This window comes from Anolis sagrei, chromosome 1 (genome assembly GCF_037176765.1).
Source record: "Anolis sagrei isolate rAnoSag1 chromosome 1, rAnoSag1.mat, whole genome shotgun sequence".
NCBI classification, from domain to species: Eukaryota; Metazoa; Chordata; class Lepidosauria; order Squamata; family Dactyloidae; genus Anolis; species Anolis sagrei.
This window is the reverse complement of record NC_090021.1, coordinates 330,536,578-330,558,377: the sequence shown is the minus strand read 5'-3', so window position 1 is coordinate 330,558,377 and position 21,800 is coordinate 330,536,578. Positions and strand designations below refer to the sequence as shown.

Genomic DNA, 21,800 nt, shown 5'->3' with positions numbered 1-21,800 from the left:
AATAGAATAAAATAATAAATGTAATAATAATAATAATGTAAAATAATAAATAATTTTGACTGGAGTACAAGCCTTAAAAAGGGCCGAAAAACTCGGCTTATACTCGAGTATACACACTACTTGAGCCCATCTTGTGCAGTTATTTAAATATTGCACTTGGATTCTTGTAAACCAGGGCTCAAATCCCTGCTTGACCACAAAAGTTGGTTAAATGACCATGGGCAAGTCAGCCTTAAGGAAAGACATTGACAAATCCCCTCTGAATAAATCTTGCTAAGCAGGCCTTGTGGTAATTCACCATAAGTCAGTAACAACTTGAAAATACACAGCAAGAAAACTTAGTTGATACAGTGCAGCCCCCACCTTATATTTTCTATCTGGGTTCACATTTCTAACAAGAGAAATGTACGTATTTTTCAGCAGCCAATTAAACAAGGAGGAGACAGAAAATGTACTGCCTTTTGTATCTTAATGATTCACCATTTTCTCCCACTTTGAGGATTCACCCATCTCCAATATACAGTGATACCAGAGTTTGGAAAAGTTTGGAAAAGTAGTACAGATATTGGCATGCCCTCAGGGCTGTGGAGTCAGTATGCCAAACCTTTGACTCCTCTGTTTTTCTCCTGTCCAACCAACTCCTTCAAAAGTGGAAAATGAATCTTAAGTAGTAATAGCAAATTTGCTGTAGTAAAAGCCACTGAGTGACCCTGGGCATGTCACATACACTCAGCCCCAGAAAACCCTGCAATAGGGTCACCTCAGGGTCACTATAAGTCAGAAACGATTTCAAAGCGCACATTCCAGCAACAAATGTCAATGCCAGTAGAGTCCAAGTGCATTTTGTCCTAATTAAATGTTAAGGACAGACGTTGCCATAATAGCAGGAACAGGATCTCTAAGAACTGTGTACAGCAAAATCCAAGACCCACAAAATAGTGATACCTTTGGGGAACCAACTGTAAAAGCACAAAATATATTGTGGAAACGTTCGAGGCTCACATGGCTTCAGAAGGGTAGAAAGATCATATAGGAGTGGAAAGCATTCCAGTGTTGTTATCAAAGATCTAGACTTTGTCTTGAGATGCTATTTTTGTTGTCAGTTAAGATGGTTATGGGTAGAAGCCACTTCTTCCTTCACCCAGGTGGAGTTTGGAAAACAAAGAGCAGGAGCATCAAGGTAATCAAATTTCAACTGTATTAGCAACATAAAAATGCCTCCCTTTGAGATCCAAGCTGCCCTTGACCTGTGATGCACTAAGTAAATCTTAGAAACACTTTAGTGGTACCAAAACAGAAAGCCCTTGGCTAAATCTGTGCATTGCAGTAAACAACTTGCATCACCTTAAACTAATAAATGCCTTGAGACAGATGGACAAATTAGGTGTTTAGTCCATGACATGCTTCTCATAGTTCATGGAGACAAGCTCAGCTTTGCCATATGGTACCAGTTGCATCAAGCCTTTTAGCATTTCCATTATGCAGACGCATGCTTGGCTTGTGCCTTTCACAGAGGCTTTGTCTGGGCCTGGAAGCAGCTGGAGGAGGGAGAGCATCTCACCGGGATGGGTGCTGGGAACTCAGGGTATATCTAGAGAAAAGAAAGCAGCCACAAGATAATCATATGTGGATCGACATCTGTTTTGTTTTACATGTAATTCATTTATGAGTTCGTGTGAAGCTTCTGAGAATCTTTTTCACATAGCAATATTTTGAATTGGGGAGGATTTGTGATGCCATCGCAGATTTAAAAAGCACTGTTGTCAGCTGTTCCAGTTTGTTTTGGAGATGTGTTCAGTCCTGCAAGTTGATTCTCGCAATGTGTCTGCATGACATCCTTTTGTGTGTTAGACTAGTTTTTTCATGCTGATCTAAGGGCCAGATGTGATGAGAATATGTTATTTTTTAAAATATATAGTTTGAGTATCATGTATCCAAAATGCATGGGACCAGAACTGCTTTCGATTTTGGATTATTATTTTGTTTGGATTTTGGAATACCTGTATTTGCATATACATAACAAAATGGAATATCTTGGAGACGGGACCCAAGTCTAAACATGACCGCCTCACCCCCTACCAACCCCAGAGATCTCTCCGTTCTGAGGACCAAGATTTATTGGAAGTTCCCAGTTTTAAAACCTTGTGTCTAACAGCAACTAGACGCAGAGCCTTTATAGTAGTGGCACCATCGCTCTGGAACGCTCTGCCACCAGAAGTTCGTGCCTTGCGGGACTTATCAGCCTTCCGCAGGGCTTGTAAGACATATTTGTTTCAACAGGCTTTTATCTTTGAGCTGTTGTTTTAATTTGTGTTAAATTCCAGTTTGTTTTGTAAGCTGCTCCGAGCCCTAGGGGAGTGGCGGCATATAAGTTTGAATAATAAATAAATAAACAAATAAATAAATAAATTTATGTTTCATGAACACCTTATACATATAGCCTGAGGGTAATTTCAGGCAATGTTTTAAATAATTTTGCACATGAAACCAAGTTTATGTATATTGAACAATTTGAAAGCAAGGGCGTTGTTACTTCAGCCACAATTTTGGTTTTGGGAATATTTCAGATTTCAGAATTCCTGATAAAAGGTCATTCATCCTATAAGAGATAATTAGTGCAGGGACCCAAAACAGATTGGCATGACCGGAAAAATGGAGCTATGGTGATGTAACTGTAGTTTCACCACACCCTAATGCGATGGAGGAGTACTTGCAGTCAAATTTGCTAAACCCTGTAAATGTTACTCTTAGAGAATGAAATTCTCAGAATATCCCAACCATAATGGCTGGAGGATTTGAGGAGTGTCTGTAATAATAGCTGTTGGAATTCAACTGCACACTGCCCAAGCCTCCAGTCCTCAATGAGGGACAGTTAGTTAGCTTTAGAATAGACTGAGATGATCCCTTCCCCTGACTCCTGAATGACAGTTGGAATATATCTATTTGTTATTATTTTTTGTAAATAAACCTTTTGTAATTTATAAAGATTGGATTCTGCATATTTGTCTCCAAAGCTCTAAATTCTTTACAGCCACGGCACTTCATGCTCTGCTAGCTGTGAGCTGAATGCTCAACTATAAGTATCCTGTTTGTAATTTGGATGCTCTGCGGTTTTTGGTAGTTTTCCCTAACCCTAACAAAAAAAGGTTATGGGCCCAGCACACTTCCACTGCGCAACTCTGTTTCCTAGTTTGAGCTTATGGAGTTACTCCTTGTTGTTTTGTAAAAGTTTGCAAGGGTGCATCTTTTCCATTGTCCAAACATGGAGAAATTCTGGCATTGGAACACTAAACTCTTGAATGAATGGCAAGGTCATCACTTGAATCTTCAAAAACTTGCAGTAAAATTTGCCAGACCTTGTAAATGTTACTCTTAGAGACTGAAATTCTTAGATGCTTCCAACCATGCTAGTTGGAGGATTTGAGAAGTGTCTCGGCTATAGGAACTATCTGTAATTGGAGAAAAACTTCTATTGGAACCATTGGAAGTCCATTTCAAAAGCTCAAAAAATCTTCTGATTAGAATTGGGAACATGAGAGAAGTAAAGGATTAATTATCTCCCACGATTCCACTGTCCTGATCTGGCCATTGCCAGCTAAATCAGCGGTTCCTATTCAAATAAGTTATGCATTTCTATTAATATTGTCACTTAGTTGACTTTATCTTAATTTTTGTGTAAGGTGCCTTTGTTATTTTCCCCTAATACTCTCTCTTTGTTCAGCTTCTCAGTCGTTAAATTTGGATTGTAAGATTGCAAACACTTGAAGAAGAGACCTTCATTTTCCTCCTTTTTTGTTTGCTTGGTCACACCACACTATAAAGTAGCCTAACTAGCCATTTTGGATATGTGTGTCTTTGTGCCTTCGAAGTTGTCAGTCAACCTACAGTGGTCCTATGAATTTAATATGGCTTTCTTAAGCAAAGAATACTTAAGAGGTGTTTTTGCCACTTCCTTCCTCTGAAATATAGCCTAAAGCATCTGGTATTTATTGGTGGTCTCCCATACAGTTACCAACTAGGTCTGATCTTAGATAGCTGCCAAGATCAGATGGAATCTGGGGTGTTATGGTTCCTTTGCCCTGTTGTATTAGTATATAAATATTTATGTATTCCTGGGAAAAGGCATGCACTGCTGTCCAAAGTTCAACCATGCTGTTTATCCAATAAGATAAAGAAGCACTGCTTGCATTCCTGCATTTATATGCATGGCAGATATCGTAAGTATATGAGAAGCTCAGAACAATATGCATTTTACTCAGGCAGTACTGATCAGGACTTGTAACCTGTGCAATTAAAAAAAAAACTATTTTGGCGGAGGGGGCGGGGAGTTCTAATTTTTCTGAAGGTTTCATAGCTTAGCAACCCTGATATGGGTCATTATGGGTTGGCAGAAATGGGAAATCTAGAGTACTGCAAAGGGGAGAAAATGGGAAACTGGGTGGATCAGTCCCACAAATCTATCCAATAGCCTTTGTAGCATTTGTTGTCGTTGAGTGAACTTTCAAGTAGTTACCGACCTATGGTGATAGCTAAGCCTTAAGGCAACCTTATAACTTATTTTCTTGTTCTGTTGAAATTAATTGGAGATAATGTGTATGAGCATAACAGTGTCTGCATGTTTGTTAGTAGGAGGGCCATAGCGTGCTTCATTTACTTAGGGATTAGCATATTTTGGATTAACCACGTTGGGAAGACCATTGTTTTGTTTCCTTTCTACTAAGAATCCACTTCCATCACCATGAGACCTCATCTCTATACATCTTATGATGCCTGCCATAAATTCTGTTCCTGTAAGAAATATTTTAAAATGAACTCTCACCACAAAGACTGTAGAACTCCTGTCTGCCAAATGAACTAAAATTATGCAAATTAGCATAATTTAAATGTCTCTCCCAACCATTGCCTTTACACAGATTGTGATTTTGAATAAATGCTAAATTTGAAATATGACATTTAGCAAATCTCTGCCTATGCTTTTCATTATTTTTCGTTTTCCCCTTAATGACAAGCAAAATGAAAAGGGCAGGTGCAAAATGTGATGCGGACATCATAATGAGAAAGGGCACCTTTTGTAGTATTATGCTGCTTCTTTGCCTTTTAGAATTATTTCTGCATCTGGTTTTCTTTTTTCTTGCCCTAATATTAGTAGGATGAGCCTGCTTGGTCGAATGTTTGACTCTTCCGCAACCATTGAAACTCACTGAGTTACGCTCTCTCAGCCTCAGGTGAAAGCAATGGCAGCAAACCTCCTCTGAATAAATGGCGTCAGGAAAATACTATACCACTTCTTTTTAAACTGTGGGCCCTGAACCCAAATTCTTTTAGTTTTGGGAACCTGAAAAAATTGGCAACAGTAAAAGGTTTCTGAATGTTATCTAGTGGCTGTATCATAAATCTGTTGTTGAGTGTTTCCAGTGGACACTGCAGAAGATGCTTCAGCTGTACTTCATAAAACGGAAAATCAGCCTGTTTAGCAAGCCTTGCATATGCTGATTTGTCATCAGGAAATGTCTGATTATTATACCTACATTATATACCTGCAAAAAAAATTTCTCAGGCCAAAAGGGGTCATGAGTAGAAAAGTATAAGGAGCTCTGCTCTAGATAGAAACTGCAACTTACTCTGTAATAGGGTTGCCTGAGTTTCTTTTCTTGCTGTGTTGCATTTCCAATATTTAAATGGGCAAAGGCTGCAGCTTCAGTTCTTTCAGACCTTTGATGTGATCCATGGAGCTAATATGCTTCTTGCCTTGCTCCGTTTCTTTATGTGTGTTTTTGTACACAGAATAATTGAACGGATAGAGAACTGATAGAGAAGTATTGATCACCCACAGTCTGAGCCCCCAGTGGCGCAATGGGTTAAACCCTTGTGCCCGCAGAACTGAAGACCGACTGGTCGGAGGCTCGAATCTGGGGAGAGCGCGAATGAGCTCCCTTTGTCAGCTCCAGCTCCCCATGTGGGAATATGAGAGAAGCTTCCCACAAGGATGGCAAAACATCAACAAAAAAAGCACCAGGCCATCCCCTGGGTAACATCCTTGCAGACGGCCAATTCTCTCACACCAGAAGCAACTTGCGGTTTCTCAAGTTGCTCCTGACACAAAACAAAATTCACAGTCACCTTGGGCAGCACTTTTTGTAAATCAACTTTTAAAGAGAATGATAATTACATTATTTACCTTTTATCACATCCTCAGGATGATCTTTACCTTCACCCCATCCCACATTGTTTCTGGTGAACGGAAATGAAGTCATTCTGATATTTATTTATTTGTTTGTTTGTTTATTGCCAGTTTTCAAGCTTTTGAGCAGAATAGTGGAGTGTTATTGGCAAGTCAGAATACAGCAGAAAAGAGGAAAGCGGCATTCGCTTTGCAGGAAGGATATTCAGGGAGTGTGTGTTTCCATCTGTGTGCATGAGTGTGTGTCTCTGTGTGTATCCATGCATCTAACTCCCTGCCTGGGGGCTTAGAAGAGGCGGAAGAGGTCTGTGTTTTTTCTCTCCTTTCCTTTCTATAGGAGTTGTTAAGGTAGTGTTATTAAATAGGGCATCTGTAGAGGAGGGGTTTCCTTTTCCCCGAGTGCTGTGTGTGCTCCCTTAGATGCTCTGCCTGCAGCTTCGGGTTGAGAAAGCTGTAAGGAATGGTTTTCCCTTATAAACAGTAAGTGCCTTTCTGATCATCAAAGGGGTCGGGTGAGAATAGAAATGCCTATTGCCAAAAGGGGATGATGCATCTTGGGGGATGGACCCAGACTGAGAGCCAGCCTGGATGGATGTGTGTGTGTGTGTCTTTGTGTGTGTGTGCAGTGGGTAAATTTGTCTTTGACAGGCTAAGGGAGGATTGGGGTGGGGAATTGCAGACCATAGAATGGGAATAAATGGCATTCAGGAGCTGACTTACCCCCACCCATGTTACATTAACTGTTTCCTTTCTCCACCGCTGTCAGAGCAGCTTAGCAGCTGCTGCAGTGTAAGTAAATGAATGGACAGACATAATGCTTCTGGTTTATTTTAATTTGGTTTTGTGTGTTTAGTTTTGTTTTGCAGCCCTTCTCTTTGTGTTAAACATTGCATATAATGTTTATATAGTAGAATCCATTGGCACAAAGGTTGGAGTGGCATGGTGCCTGCATTGTTCATGGGGAGCCATGTTAAATCCACCATCTCTTTAAAATATAAAAACCAGACCTTTATAAGATTGGAGTTCGATGCTTTCCAGTGATTAATACCTTTTCAGCCTTTTGGGGAGTTGGGGAAGACGGATACCGTCTGCCATTGAGAAAGCCCAGACTGCTTCCAGATCCAAATGGCTGGTTGTTCCTTTTTAAGAGCTGCAGATGTAATTATACTCAGCCATGGTGATTAGCACTGATGCTTGAATTTCACAGCCTATTTATCAACACTAAATTAAATATCAGCTCCCACTTTAGGATGATCTCTTTACTGAAATACATACTGATACTGCAATAAAATGTGTTATCCTCCATCAAAGTGAAAACACAAACCTTTATTTTTACACTGGCGTTGGCATTGTCAGTGAATTTTTAAAAATGAATTGCAAAAGGCACTGTATGGGTATCTGTTCTTGATTCTTTGCAGCCATTTCATCTCGTCTGATTTGCAAACCATTGATTCCAAGACTACTGGTCTGTTTTTCTATAACTGAAGAATGTGGTTGCAAAAATAATAAGAGCCAGTATTCATGAAAGGCAATTATTTGCTCCACTCTCTTTTTGTCCATTTGAACTGCTTCACATGTTTGTTGTGATGATAAAATGGTGAAAGGGAATAATATATGTCACCTTCATAGCTTCTGAAAAGAAAGGCAGTGCAAAAACTGAATAAATGTGATGGTCGTGGGCCTAAAGAGAAACAATTGCAAGCAGTGCAACATTAAATACAAGCTATCCAGTACATTTCAGTGAGAATGTGCAGATGTCTTCTCACATAAATTCTAAATTGGATAAGATTTCAAAAGCGACCTAAACTATTCTTGATAAAGGGTGACAGATAAATTAAATCAGTGCCCGTGGTTTCAAAAAATAAAATAAATGTTCTAGTAAATACATTTATATTATTACTCAGAATATTGGGGGGGGGGGGGACTATACTTCAATACAGCATATGCACCATAATTTTTTTTGCTGTTGTCACACACATACTCTGTGTTGTTTCTGTTGTATATTCAAGTGGATTATAATTTATGATAACCCTAAAGCGAAGCTGTCACGGGGTTTTCTTGGCAAGATATGTTCACAAGAGATTTGCCTTTCCCTTCCTCTAAGGCCGAGAGTGTGACTTGCCCGTGAAGGATCAGAAGATTTCTGTAACTGATAGGATCTCAAACCCTGGTCTCCCAAATTACTAAACCAATGATGAAGCTACTACTACAGTCAGTACAAACACACATGCATATGTTTATTCATAAACATACAGAGAAAGCATACTTTCCTAATCTGAGAAGATTCACCAAGCATTATAGGGATTGTATTGTCGAAGGCTTTCATGGTTGGAATCACTAGGTTCTTGTGGGTTTTTTCGGGCTATAGGGCCATGTTCTAGAGGCATTTCTCCTGACGTCTCGCCTGCATCTATGGCAAGCATCCTCAGAGGTAGTGAGGTCTGTTGGAATTAGGACAATGGGTTTATATATCTGTGGAATGGCTGGGGTGGGGCTAAGAGCTCTTCTCTGCTGGAGCTAGGTGTGAATGTTTCAACTGACCACCTTCATTAGTATTTGAAGGCCTCGCTGAGCCTGGGAAAATCTTTTGTTGAGAGGTGTTAAGATGTGCCTGGTTGTTTCCTCTCTGCTGTTTTGCTGTTGTAATTTTAGAGGTTTTTTTTTAATACTGGTAGCCAGATTTTGTTCATTTTCATGGTCTCTTCCTTTCTGTTGAAATTGTCCACATGCTTGTGGATTTCAATGGCTTCTCTGTGTAGTCTGACATGGTGGTTGTGAGAGTGGTCCAGCATTTCTGTGTTCTCAAATAAAATGCTGTGTCCAGGCTGGTTCATCAGGTGCTCTGCTATGGCTGACTTCTCTGGTTGAAGTAGTCTGCAGTGCCTTTCATGTTCCTTGATTCGTGTTTGGGCAATGCTGCTGCGTTTGGTGGTCCCTATGTAGACTTGTCCACAGCTGCATGGAATACGGTAGACTCCTGCAGAGGTGAGAGGATCCCTCTTGTCCTTTGCTGAACGTAGCATTTGTTGGATTTTCTATGGATGCTTGCCATAGATGCAGGCAAAACGTCAGGAGAAATGCCTCTAGAACATGGCCTTATAGCCCGAAAAAACCCACAAGAACTTATTATAGGGATTCAGAGCAGTTTCCTAAATTAAAAAAAAAAAACAGATAAACTTCCATATCATTAGAACACAGAAAAAGTGAAAGGTAAAACATAAATAGAATCAAAAGGAATTTACAAACACAAATATTTCAAAGTAACATCAACAACAAATGATGACCGAGATGTGAACTGTATAGGATTTTATAGGTCATGGCTAACACTTTGAATTGAAACTGTCTGGTAGCTAATGGAATTACTGTAACAAGGAGGATACTTGATCCCTATAACTAGTTGTAGTTAACAACCTGGGTGCATCTCTTTGAATAGCTGAAAATTTCAAACCCTAACCCTTCGCTCCTTCCTTTCTGCCTCTGTTTGTTTTCCGGGTATTATGGCCATGTTCCAGAAGCATTCTCTCCTCACATTTCACCAGCATTTATGGTTGTGAGACCTCACAACCTCTGAGGATGCCTGACATAGATGCAGGCAAAATGTCAGGAGAGAATGATTCTGGAACATGGCCATACAGACTGGAAAACACAACAACCCAGTGATTCCAGCCATGAAAGCCTTTGACAATACATTTCAAACTCTTTGAAGGCATCCTCAGATAACGTGTGTTACAGTAATTGCAATAGGATGTAACTAAGGTGTATAACAGATTTCATTGTATAGGCAGTCCCCAAGTTAAGAACAACATGGGTTGTGTAAGTTTGTTCTTAAGTTGAATTTGTATGTAAGTCAGAACAGGTACATTTTTAAGTGTGACTCCAGCCGTGTGTGTAAGCTTTGGAAGAAAGAGTCAAGATTTCCAGGTTCAGGTGCTAAGGTATATAGACTCTTGATGCACTGAGTTATATGTAGCTATAGTAGATAATCCAAGAGTCCTGTATTGTCATTGGAGCATTTGAAGCAAAGATTGTTGTAAAAGTGAACTGTCCTCCAGATGTTGATGGTGAGATCATGCTGGAGAACCTACAGGTGACAAGAGAAGTGTTTTCTCTAGGAATCTCTTCTGTACTCCAGTGTAACTCTGCCATATAAAACCCAGATTATCTGTTTTGAACTGGATTATATGGCTGTGTAGATCCAGCTTCAGTGGTCAACCTCTGGCAGGCATTAATGATAGAGTTGCACTGGAGGTCCTAGAGATTCCTATAGGGAGAATACCAATTAAGACAATACCACAATTGTTAAGGGTTGATAGCAGACACTACACCTGCATCTAACAGTGATGGAGATTGCATGGACTCCTTACCAACACTAGGATAGAAGGGACTGAAAGAGGAATGATATGAGGGACGAGGTACAGGGCCTTCTCGGTGGTGGCCCCATGGCTGTGGAAATCCCCAGTGAGATCAGGTTGGCCCCCTCCCTCCTGACCTTTAGGAGACAGCTAAAGATCTGGCTGTGGAACCAAGTGTTCAACCTATCTTAAGAATATTTAAAGTTGAAAATGCAATGACCCAGGACTGTTTACAGACAACAACTGTGTCTTTGTGTGATATGTGATTTTATTATCAGTGGAACGCTCTGCCCTGGAGTGTGGTGGAGGCTCCTTCTTTGGAAGCTTTTAAACAGATGCTGGATGGCCATCTGTCAGGGGTGATTTGAATGCAATATTTCAGCTTCTTGGCAGGGGGTTGGACTGGATGGCCCATGAGGTCTCTTCCAACTCTGAGTCTATGATTCTATGATTCTATGTGCTGGGTTTACTAATGTTTGATGTTTTATCAGGGGTCAATTCTGATGTTTTATACTCTCTTTTACTGATGGCATTGAATTGTTGCCAACACAGTGAACTACCTTGAGTCCCCTTCGGAGTTGAGAGGGGTGGTATACAAATACCGCAAATAAATAAATAATAATTAATAAATATCCTTCAGCATTGATCTATATCAATACAATCAGTTTAGGGGAAGTAGGGTTTGCCAGCTTTCAGGACATATATTTTTCTCAGATTCCAGAGTCGCATGTTCTATACATTTGGCTGAAACGGGAATGCTTTTGTGACCTCACACCAAAGTTGCTGAGGATCCATGACTCTTAATCTCACCAATCTAAAAAGGGTTCTTTCAACCATCCAGTTTATTTTTCTTTGGTTTTATTGTGAGCATGGAGGGGATCTAATAAAATGCCAGTCGGCATATGTAGGAAATTAGTTAATTGGGCCAGCCTGTCTGCAGAGGTAATTAGCATTATGAAGCAATGTAAGGGGGAGCAACTGAAGGCGGCACCATGCTGGCTTTCCATTTGGGGTTTGCTTTTCCATCAGCACTAATTACACAATTTTCATAATGGCAACAAATTCCTACATGGTTCTGCTTGGAGACTTGTGGTTTTTTTGGCATTCTTTGTATCTTAAGATATGGTTTTGAGCTCCTCCTTTATTAGGAATGTGAGCATAGCAAGTGTAATATGGTTGAGTTGATGGAGGCGGGGCACTTTTACCACTTATATATTATGACACCTGAAGCAGAAAATCTCACAGTCATGTTTTCCTGCTTCTGGCAGCTAAAAAATTCAGTCACACCCAAAATCAGCATCTCTAAGCCGGATGCCTCAGTCTGCATAATGGAAGGGCCAGCTTCATGTTTAAGATGTATTTGTGGACCTATTTCCTACGTAACAAACCTCAGAGTGCCTAAATATTCTTTATCCCTGAGAATTTACAAATTGTTAATTTTTTGTGGACTAGAGCGGCCAAAAGTTAAAGTTTTGAGTCTCCTAAAAGAAAGAAAAGGCAGAATAGAAAAGAATAGAATAGAATAATGTAATTCTTCCAGGGTCTTCCTACTGCACCATTTACATTTTTGTTAGCCCATAATCATGTCTCATGGATGCCCAGGTACTTACGTTGTTAAACCTATTATCAGTTGCGGCTTCTGGGTGTGCAAATTTCCAACAAAATAGGAAGCAGTTGCATTGGACACTTACCATAGCATGCGTGAAAAGCACACACCATTTCCTACACTGAAATGACACCTCTCCAAGAAATTAATGCGCCCATCCAAAGCATCCACTGAATCGTATTCAAGTGTCAGATGCCAAGGAGGTTCAAAAAGAGGCAGTTCTTTATCTATTGCCAACATCCAGGACAATCATAGAATCATAGAATCAAAGAGTTGGAAGAGACCTCTTGGGCCATCCAGTCCAACCCCCTGCCAAGAAGCAGGAATATTGCATTCAAATCACCCCCGACAGATGGCCATCCAGCCTCTGTTTAAAAGCTTCCAAAGAAGGAGCCTCCATCACACTCCAGGGTTCCACTGCTGAACGGCTCTCACAGTCAGGAAGTTCTTCCTCATGTTCAGATGGAATCTCCTTTCTTGTAGTTTGAAGCCATTGTTTCGCGTCCTAGTCTCTAAGGAAGTAGAAAACAAGCTTGCTCCCTCCTCCCTGTGGCTTCCTCTCACATATTTATACATGGTTATCATATCTCTTCTCAGCCTTCTCTTCCTCAGGCTAAACATGCCCAGCTCCTTAAGCCACTCCTCATAGGGCTTAAGGAGCTGGGCATGTTTCATTTGACATTCAAAGTAAATGAATCTTGGAAAACATACTTAAGCAAAGCAGAAAGTAGAGCATAAGATCATTTTATACCCTTTTTGGCATGTTTCATCATCACCTTCTGCTTTTGTCCTTTGTCTTGCCCCATTCTCCAGGGTGAAGAAGCTGAAGGAGACTTTTACATTCATACAGCAGCTGGACAAAAACATGAGTAATCTTCGCACCTGGCTGGCCCGCATTGAGTCTGAGCTCTCCAAGCCTGTTGTTTACGACATCTGTGACGACCAAGAGATACAGAAGAGGCTTGCAGAACAGCAGGTCAGGGAAAGGAATGGCAGATCATCTAAAAGGGGTGTCTCCTTGATTTCTGGTTGGCTCGACTATTTATCTTGAAGATTTGACATTCCAGAGCTTATGCCAGGAGCTTGGGAAGTCCTAGGGTTTCTGAGCTAGTGGAGTCTGGAAATTGTGGTCTTGAAAAACAACTTCTTCCAAGCTCTGACCTCAATGTAATGCCAGCCTAATGCTTTAAAAAGTTAAACTCCCTATCAATCTGATTAGAGTTTTGATTTGCAGTTTAGGAAACAGTTGCTTGCATCCTCATGGTGCATTGTTTAACTCACAAATTTAGGCACACAATTCTGTGCACTTTGATTTGCATCCTGAAAAGATGGTGGTTGTTGTGTACTTTCAAGACATTTCCAGCCTATGGTGAGCATAAGGTGAACCTATCATGGGACATTTTTAGGAAGATTCCTATTTTAGGAAGATGTTTTAGAGAAGTTCTGCTTTTGCTTCCTCTGTGGCTGGGAGAATGTGACATGTCTAAGGTCACCCAGTGAATTTTCATGGCCAAGCATGGATTCAAACCTTGATCTCCAGCATCATAGTTTAACACTTAAGCCACTTCACCATGCTGGTGTTATATTGGTGATCACCTTGAGTAGATATGCACAGAGATGTGGTTTATGCAACAGGTAGGGGATATCTCTGAACTGGGAAGAATTACATCTGGCCTTGTACCTTGCCCATAATGCCATGTATAGCTAAAATATGACACTCTCCCAAACCCTTTTCCAAACTAGAAATCAGTTATTGGGCTAAAAACAGGTTTTGCCACTGGCAAACAGCCCTGTACCCGCTACGGAAAACCAATCCTTTTATTTTCAGACCTTTGAGATGCAACATCCTAGGCATCTATTCTACAATATTCCAGTGACCCATTTTCCAGCAATAACCATGGTTTTTGATACAGGCAATGTAAAAAGGGAGGAGAAAGATTTTAAAATGTACTGAGCACCAGCTAAGGGCTAAACTAAGTGCTTCCTAAGAAGTTTGACCCAATGGATACTAATGACTTCTGTGTCAGTGACACATTAAATCCATTTACGATTGTAGTCCAAATTTGAGAGCTCCAAACATTGTGAGTTTTGTTGCTCAGTTTCTGTTATTTAGCTTCAGAGATTTGAAGGGCTAAAACTTAGAGCAAATGTATTGCTCCAACATTATAACCAAAGGGGTTACAAATCGGTTTTTGGTCAACTTTAGATTCGGTTTGGTTATTTGGGGGTGCTGATTCAGAAAATTACATTGGATAGACCACATCAGCTCTAGTTTCTGATACAGAACATATGCCATCCAGTAGTTGCCATCTGCTCGCCCACAGAAAACCATATTTAATAATCTAGAGCTAATGTAGTAGTAGTAATCTTTCATGGGTTGTCAGCCTCTTCCCTTTCAACATCCCCATTGCCTCAGTATTATAAGAGGATTTCGTGAGACCAATTGCTCTTGTTGCCAAATGGTTTTGAGGCAACAGTGTAGTAATGGTGAGGCCGCGGACCATATTTTCGTTCTTGTGGGCCACTGGTGGAAGCTTTTAAGCAGAGGCTGGATGGCCATTTGTCAGGGGTGATTTGAATGCAATATTCCTGCTTCTTGGCAGGGGGTTGGACTGGATGGCCCATGAGGTCTCTTCCAACTCTTTGATTCTATGATTCTATGATTCTATGGTTGGAAACCACTGGTCTAAAAGGAATGTGGAAGAGAAAAAGAAAGAATGGCAGGAGTTAGAAGCTTTCCACTTGTTGAAAATATTTGCAAATTCTGAGGCACGGGCACTCCCTGTGGAAAAATCAATTATCCCAAAATGCAGACAGTTGTGTTGATCCTTGGAAGAGGCAAACCAGCCCTACAGGTTTTCTCTCTTCCCCGGACACAGTTCTTTTGTGAAACTAACGAGCCACTGGAGGGGATTTTGTGATCTGCTAAAAGACAAATAAATGAGTCCTACAGATTATTACTTATAACTTCATGACTGGAAATGACTTTTTACCCTTGGTTATAGGACCTGCAGCGGGACATTGAACAGCACAGCGCAGGTGTAGAATCGGTGTTCAGTATCTGTGAGGTCTTGCTGCATGATTCAGATGCTTGTGCCAATGAGACTGAGTGCGACTCCATCCAGCAGACCACAAGGAGTTTGGACCGGCGATGGAGAAACATTTGTGCCATGTCTATGGAAAGGCGAATGAAGTGAGACACAGCAATATTTTTCTCTTTTATGGCAGAGGGGGAAAGTATTTTTTTTATTTTTTGTTCCTTTTTTCTTTAATTTTTTTGCAACAATTATTATTATTATTATTATTATTATTATTATTATTATTATTATCTTTATTTATACCCCGCAAAATCTCCCGAAGGACTCGATGCGGCTTACAAAGGCCGAGGCCGACGACGACAACAACATACAATACACAGTAAAACTCATAAGCAAATAATAAAACATCAAGCAAAACAATAGAACAGTAAAACAATGACACCATGATGCAATTAAAAACCTAGGGGCCAGGCCAAATGTTATGGACAAAATTTAAAAGTGCTGAGCCTGACAGGTATTTGGCGGTAGGTGCAATGTGCAGATAATCCTGAATCTCTAACAAAGTGCGTTTGGGACTTGAAGCCAGGAGTTTCCTATTCTGGGAAGGCACACTGGAACAGCCAGGTCTTCAGGCTCTTCCTAAAGACAGCCAACGTTGGGGTCTGTCTGATGTCCTTAGGGAGAGAGTTCCAGAGTCGGGGGGGCCACTACAGAGAAGGCCCTGTCTCTCGTCCTCACCAAACGTGCCTGCGACGCAGGTGGGATCATGAGCAGGGCCTCTCCAGATGATCGGAAAAACTCCAGAAAGGTACAAATGATCTGTTTTGAAAAAATAATCATGCATAGGTCACTTATTTTGGGAGAAATAGCCACTGAGAGCAATCTCTCTTGCCTGCAGGATGATTCCTGGTAGGGTGGTTGAAGTCGGCCATTGTTGGCAAACTAGTGATCCTCTCTGGAGTTTAGCCCATGCTTTAAAAATGGCTATATAAGGAGCCAAACTTATTTGAGAGTAGGGTTCTGCAGGTTAGCTAGCTCCGTTGAAATTCAGACAAAAGCTCAGCATTGATTCACTGCTTCCCTGGCATGTGAGCTGCAATGGATCTCAAGTTCAGTTCCTGGCATCTTCAACTAAGACAAGGATGGGGAAAGTATGCTCCACATGCTTTTTCTGCCTTTTGAGGGCCCCCAGCTGGAAAAAAGAGAGGGGGGGGGGGAGGCCAGTTTCCTGGAAAACATGTTGTTGATCTTATTGTGTTCCTTCAAGTCATTTCAGACTTATGACAGCCATAACCTGAATTTATTAGGGGTTTTCTTTTATTATTTTATTTATAAAATAAGTGACGTATGCATGATTGTTCTTTTCTCTATGAAGCTAAGATAATGTGACTTACCCAGGGTTACCCAAAAGTGTCTGTGGCCAAATGTGGATTCAAGTCCTGGTCTCATGTGATGTTGTCCATCACTGAAACAATGGCACCACTCTGGCTGTAGGATTGTATTGCAATCAAAATTAGAAGTAGATTATTATGTTGCTACTATTGCATTTAAAGTGTAATCGGAGTGTTATAGTTTGATATTGTGAAATGGCTCCAAGTGTAGCTTAGTTTAGTTTGTTCATCTCCACAACAAGGAGATGTGCAAACTGTTGGTCATTTATGACGAGGTTCATACTCCCATCTAGATGGGTTTTTTTTATAGAATATTTATATGATTTGTAAAATATTGCTGATTTCCCTGTTAGAATTGAGGAGACCTGGTGCCTATGGCAGAGGTTTTTAGAAGACTACTCTCGCTTTGAAGATTGGCTGAAGACAGCAGAAAAAACAGCAGCATATCCTAACTCTTCTGAGGTTGCATACACAAATGCTAAGGAAGAGCTCAAGAAGTTTGAGGTAGAACTTCCTCTTGTTTTTCCATATTTGTAAATCCCACAGGTGCCTTATCATTTCTCTAGGGTTTCTCTTAAACGTGTATTTATTAGCTTGGTGGTATGTTTTGCCTTGAGTTCCCTCCGGGGTTGACAAAGTTGGGGTAGAAACGTTGTAAATAATAAAATGTCTCTGACAAAAGTGGTGGTGTGTAACTAGACAGTATACTGTATGTGAGAATCTTGAGATATTTCATAACCCTAATAACTATGTGAAACAATCTGAAATTGATGTGTGGTTAAATCTTCTTCTCTGGAGTCCTTTGTTTGTGTGTTCCTGCATAACAAAGAATGGGACAAGATGGCCCTTCTGGCCTCTTCCAAGTCTATAATTCTATGGTGACATATATTAAGAAAGTTGACAACTATATGGATTAATGGGAATACTTTGTGGAAACAAAGGAAGGTTGACAACTATATGAAATAACCTGAAAATTGTAATATGTTAAGTACATGTAGGAATGTTAGGATGTTTCAGAATTTTAGAACCATATGAAACAATCTAATGTTGAAATCACCCTTCTATAACCTAGATGAAGCCTCTATTTGGAATTGATTAATTCATATGTGGTTTTCTTGACATACCTCCTATGATCTTCTGTTCTTCTTTAATTTCTTGAGAAAAGAGATTTACATCTTGCTCTTTTAAAAGATCTTTGTTCTATTGATAATTTATGATGTTTTCACCTCAGGCATTTCAGCGGCAAATCCATGAACGGCTGACTCAGCTGGAGCTGATCAATAAGCAATACCGGCGATTGGCCCGAGAGAATCGCACTGATTCAGCCAGTAAACTCAAGCAGATGGTGCACGAGGGCAACCAGCGCTGGGACAACCTGCAGAGACGTGTTGCTGCCATTCTCAGGAGACTTAAGGTGACTGCAACCTGCTTATTACATGATCAGAAGCTTCTACAGAGAAGCACATTGCTTGGAAATTGCATCTAATTGTATTTCTGCAAGCAAAGGAACTGGAGCGAAGAAGGGCTGGATTATCAATAATTCAGTGAGCATAATTCCTCCAGGCCTTTCATTGACTAAGGGCCCAATGCTGAAGGAAAAGGTATAGCACAGGCATGGGCAAACTTCTGCCCTCCAGGTGTTTTGGATTTCAACTCCCACAATTCCTAACAGCCGAAGTTCGCCGATGCCTGGTATAGCCAGATTCCATTTCTTCCTCAATCATTCCCCAAAGTTCTTGAAGTTTCTCAAATTATCACTGTTTTGTGTTCTGTTTCAGTAGCTAAGTAAAAACACATGGGATCAATAAAACCAAAGCTGTGGGTCTGAAAATTAGTTCACATATGAAGATTTTTTTGGAAAATTGAAATCTCCATAACTTTTTTGGAGATGTTATGATCTTTGGAAAGACATGATCGTGTTAGAAGTCATCACTCTTTGAAAAATGATGCCATAATCTCTTGATAAAAAGTTTGACCTGTTAAGAGTCATTACCTTTTCGGAAAATGGCATTCACCAGCATTCAGTCATTCTCTCCAGCATTCACACACGCACACACATACACACAGCAGAGTTTCAGAAGTATTCCTTTTTAGATGCCTCAAAACATCTGCTCTCCCTTAAAATATATTTGCCTTTAAATCATGCTCTCAAAATACAAACTTCTTTAAAAAGCAGCATAGTTGATTTTGTATTCAGCATACAGGTACTTTACTTATCGATCCAGTTACAAATAGATTTGAAGTACTATCTCTGTGTAGGTAACACAGGGACATCTTTCTTCAAATCAATAGTCCATAGTCCAAAGCATCTCTCTGTTCTGAGATTCTAATAGTCTCTGTAGTGTGCCTCAACTAACTTCTAAAAGCATACATCTCTTTCTGCTGAAGTCTAAACTGAACTGCACTGCTTCTGATGCAAACACACACTGACTTCTAAAATGGAGTCTCAGGTCTGAACAACCCCAGACCTGATCACATGGTCCGAAGCCCCTCCCACAACAAAGAGTTAAGGTCAAATTGCATATCAATAAACATATCTATCACCCAGTAAGCAATCTAAATTATATACATAACAAATAACTAGTGGAGGCTTAGAAGGTTGCTATTTCCAACAGATTTTTGTGCTGCTAACTATTGTACCTTAAATTATATCAAGTGATTGGTTTTCTCTGTCTGCGCATGTAAATATTTTATCCTTGTGTGAGAGAATAAAATCGAGAGAAGAAGGGAAAGAAGCAAGTGTGCTGCCTTTTTGCACCATGGAGACCAGAAGGGGGGCAACATTGTCATAATTAAATTCAGATCAAACAACTAATGAAATAGTCACAACCTGGAAGATCTCCAGCTCTGTTGTATTACATTTGTAGCTTGAGATAGGTGGCTGTGTTTCCTTTTGGAATCAGAGCAGATAAATATTCAGTAAGAGACACATGTATGTAAAGCAAGTGGCAGATTTGAAGGATATAAAGCACTTTTTTGGTGTTTCGTAACTCTGTCCTGTGGTTGCATTCAGCTTTTTACCAATCAATGGGAGGAATTTGTGGGCACCAAGGACAGTGTCCTCGTGTGGTTGACCGAAATGGACCTGCAACTGACGAATGTGGAGCATTTCTCAGAAAGTAACTTTGATGACAAAATGCGGCAGCTAAATGTAGGTATCTCTTTTTGAATTTAAAAAACAACAATTCTTTCCATCATAAATTTATGTTCTGCTCATTTTCTCTGCATTTTCAGATTTTTTTAAAAAACATGCCTGTAGAATCTACTGATTATTTTAATGACTTAGATACCTGGTGATCCCTTTAGTCTGTCAGTTACCCAAAATATTTTCATTTATTGCCAAATTATAAATCGTGCCTCTCTTAGAGCCAAGAGATTCTGTTCCTTATCCCCATCTTTTCAAAATACAGGAAATTTTAACAGGCATCTTTAGGCAAATGTGAGCAAAAAACAGCCCTGCAGTTCTCATCATCCTTTGCTACTGTGCTGATTAGGCAATGCAGTAATATTGGCCCCAGGGCCTAAAGAAGAGAAATCATTGCATGCAATGTCTTCTCCGTGGTTTATTGGGCCAATGATGGTGCTCGCTTTACCATCTCCTGTTTAGTCAGTAGGGAGGGCTCATAGGAACTGAAGTCTAACAATCTTATTGGTGACCCACCTCCAAGTTATGGTGCACCTTGTTTATTTCACTATACTGGCATTAAATTTTGCCATTATTGGTTGCAAACCGCTTAGTGTCCCCTCAGGGGTGAGAAAAGCATAAGTAATAAATAAACTTCCTGTGATATTCAGTAGTTAAATATGACATTGTTTTTTATGGACCATCCATCTTGGACAGGAAGTTTCAGACCAAATTCTCCATCTCTCTTTCAAACAGGGTTTCCAGCAGGAAATAATGCTCAACGCCAAAAAGATTGACCAGCTCACTGAATTTGGGGAGCATTTGATTCAGAAAAGTGAGCCATCAGATGCTGTTGTGATTGAAGAGGAACTAGAAGAACTCCACAAATACTGTCAGGATGTCTTTGGTCGCGTCTCCCGATTTCATCAGAGACTGGCAAACTGGCATTCGGTAAGAGCTAGCAGGATTATCTTTTGGTTCTTCTCAAAATTTTCTACACTCTCCAGATTTCAATCTATACAGAAAGTGAGAAATGGAACATTTTCTACAAGAACTCTTCCCTCTGCTGTCTTCACCTCCCCTTGCTAGCATGTTGAATGCATTGACTGCATTTCTTGAATGTTAAAGTGAGGTTTTAAGTTATGGCAATGCTAGAAATTTGAGGAGTGAAGGAAAATTTAATCTTGGAGAGACATAATTTTACAAGGAGTATTTTTTAAGTAAGGTCCGTTTTGTTGTAGACACTAGTAGTTGAATTTCTGCAGCAGGCAGGTTCCTTGCTGACAAAAACCGTATTACTGAGCGAACTTCACATGCGGCGGGTGAGTTGATAGTCTTAAACATTTTTAAAGCACAGAACAGAACTGTACAGGTGAGCTACAGAGCAGAAACTGAGCACAGTTGTTCCCGAGGCATGCCGGTACACAACGCATGCGCTCGTTGCGGTATCCGCATGAACTACTACTGTCTACAACAAAACGGACCTTACTTTAAAAATACCCCTCGTATTTAGGGAGTTGATGTCCTCATTATCTCCCCATTGGAAACTACACTCCAGCTAACACCCTTTCAGTGGTTTCAAGTTCAAATTAAAGTAATATGTTAACATGTGACCAAAACCTGTGTTTCTGCAACAAGATCCTGCCTGTCAAGGATCCTTCATTTGAATCAGAAATTAAGAAGTTTAAGGAAGTATTTCCCAGTGTTTTGTTAATAATAACAGAATGCATTTTTTGTGTGTTTCCATCCTAAATATTTCGATGTCTCTTTAGATTGAACAATTAGGAAACACTGCATGAACAAACATAAAGAAGCTGCACGCAATAACTTCCTGTGGAAACTTACTGGCAGTGCATGGAGAGCAAAAGCCAAATGAATAAGAACATCAGCCCTGGCCTGGTCTTACTCAACTGCTGAGTATTCCTGCCCTGTTTGGCATAAATCTGTTCATGCAAAACAGATGAACATAGCACTTAACAAACATGCAGAATAATCACAGGATGTCTTAAACCCACACCTGTTGATAGACTCTACAAGCTAGATGGCATTGCCCGCCCAGATGTGCGATGGGAAGTTGCTGCTAATTGTGAGAGAAATAAGGCTGATCA

At 40.3% G+C, this 21,800-nt stretch overlaps 1 protein-coding gene across 1 annotated transcript in view; it reads left to right on the top strand.

Moving 5' to 3' along the window:
* Window positions 1–21,800, top strand: part of SYNE2 (spectrin repeat containing nuclear envelope protein 2) — a 343,575-nt gene that overhangs the window by 305,527 nt on the left and 16,248 nt on the right. Inside the window, exons 97-102 of the mRNA XM_067468497.1 lie at window positions 12,953–13,115; window positions 15,145–15,332; window positions 16,922–17,072; window positions 17,800–17,982; window positions 19,582–19,719; window positions 20,449–20,643. Coding sequence (XP_067324598.1) covers window positions 12,953–13,115; window positions 15,145–15,332; window positions 16,922–17,072; window positions 17,800–17,982; window positions 19,582–19,719; window positions 20,449–20,643 — 1,018 coding nt within the window. The remainder of the gene's footprint in view (window positions 1–12,952; window positions 13,116–15,144; window positions 15,333–16,921; window positions 17,073–17,799; window positions 17,983–19,581; window positions 19,720–20,448; window positions 20,644–21,800) is intronic.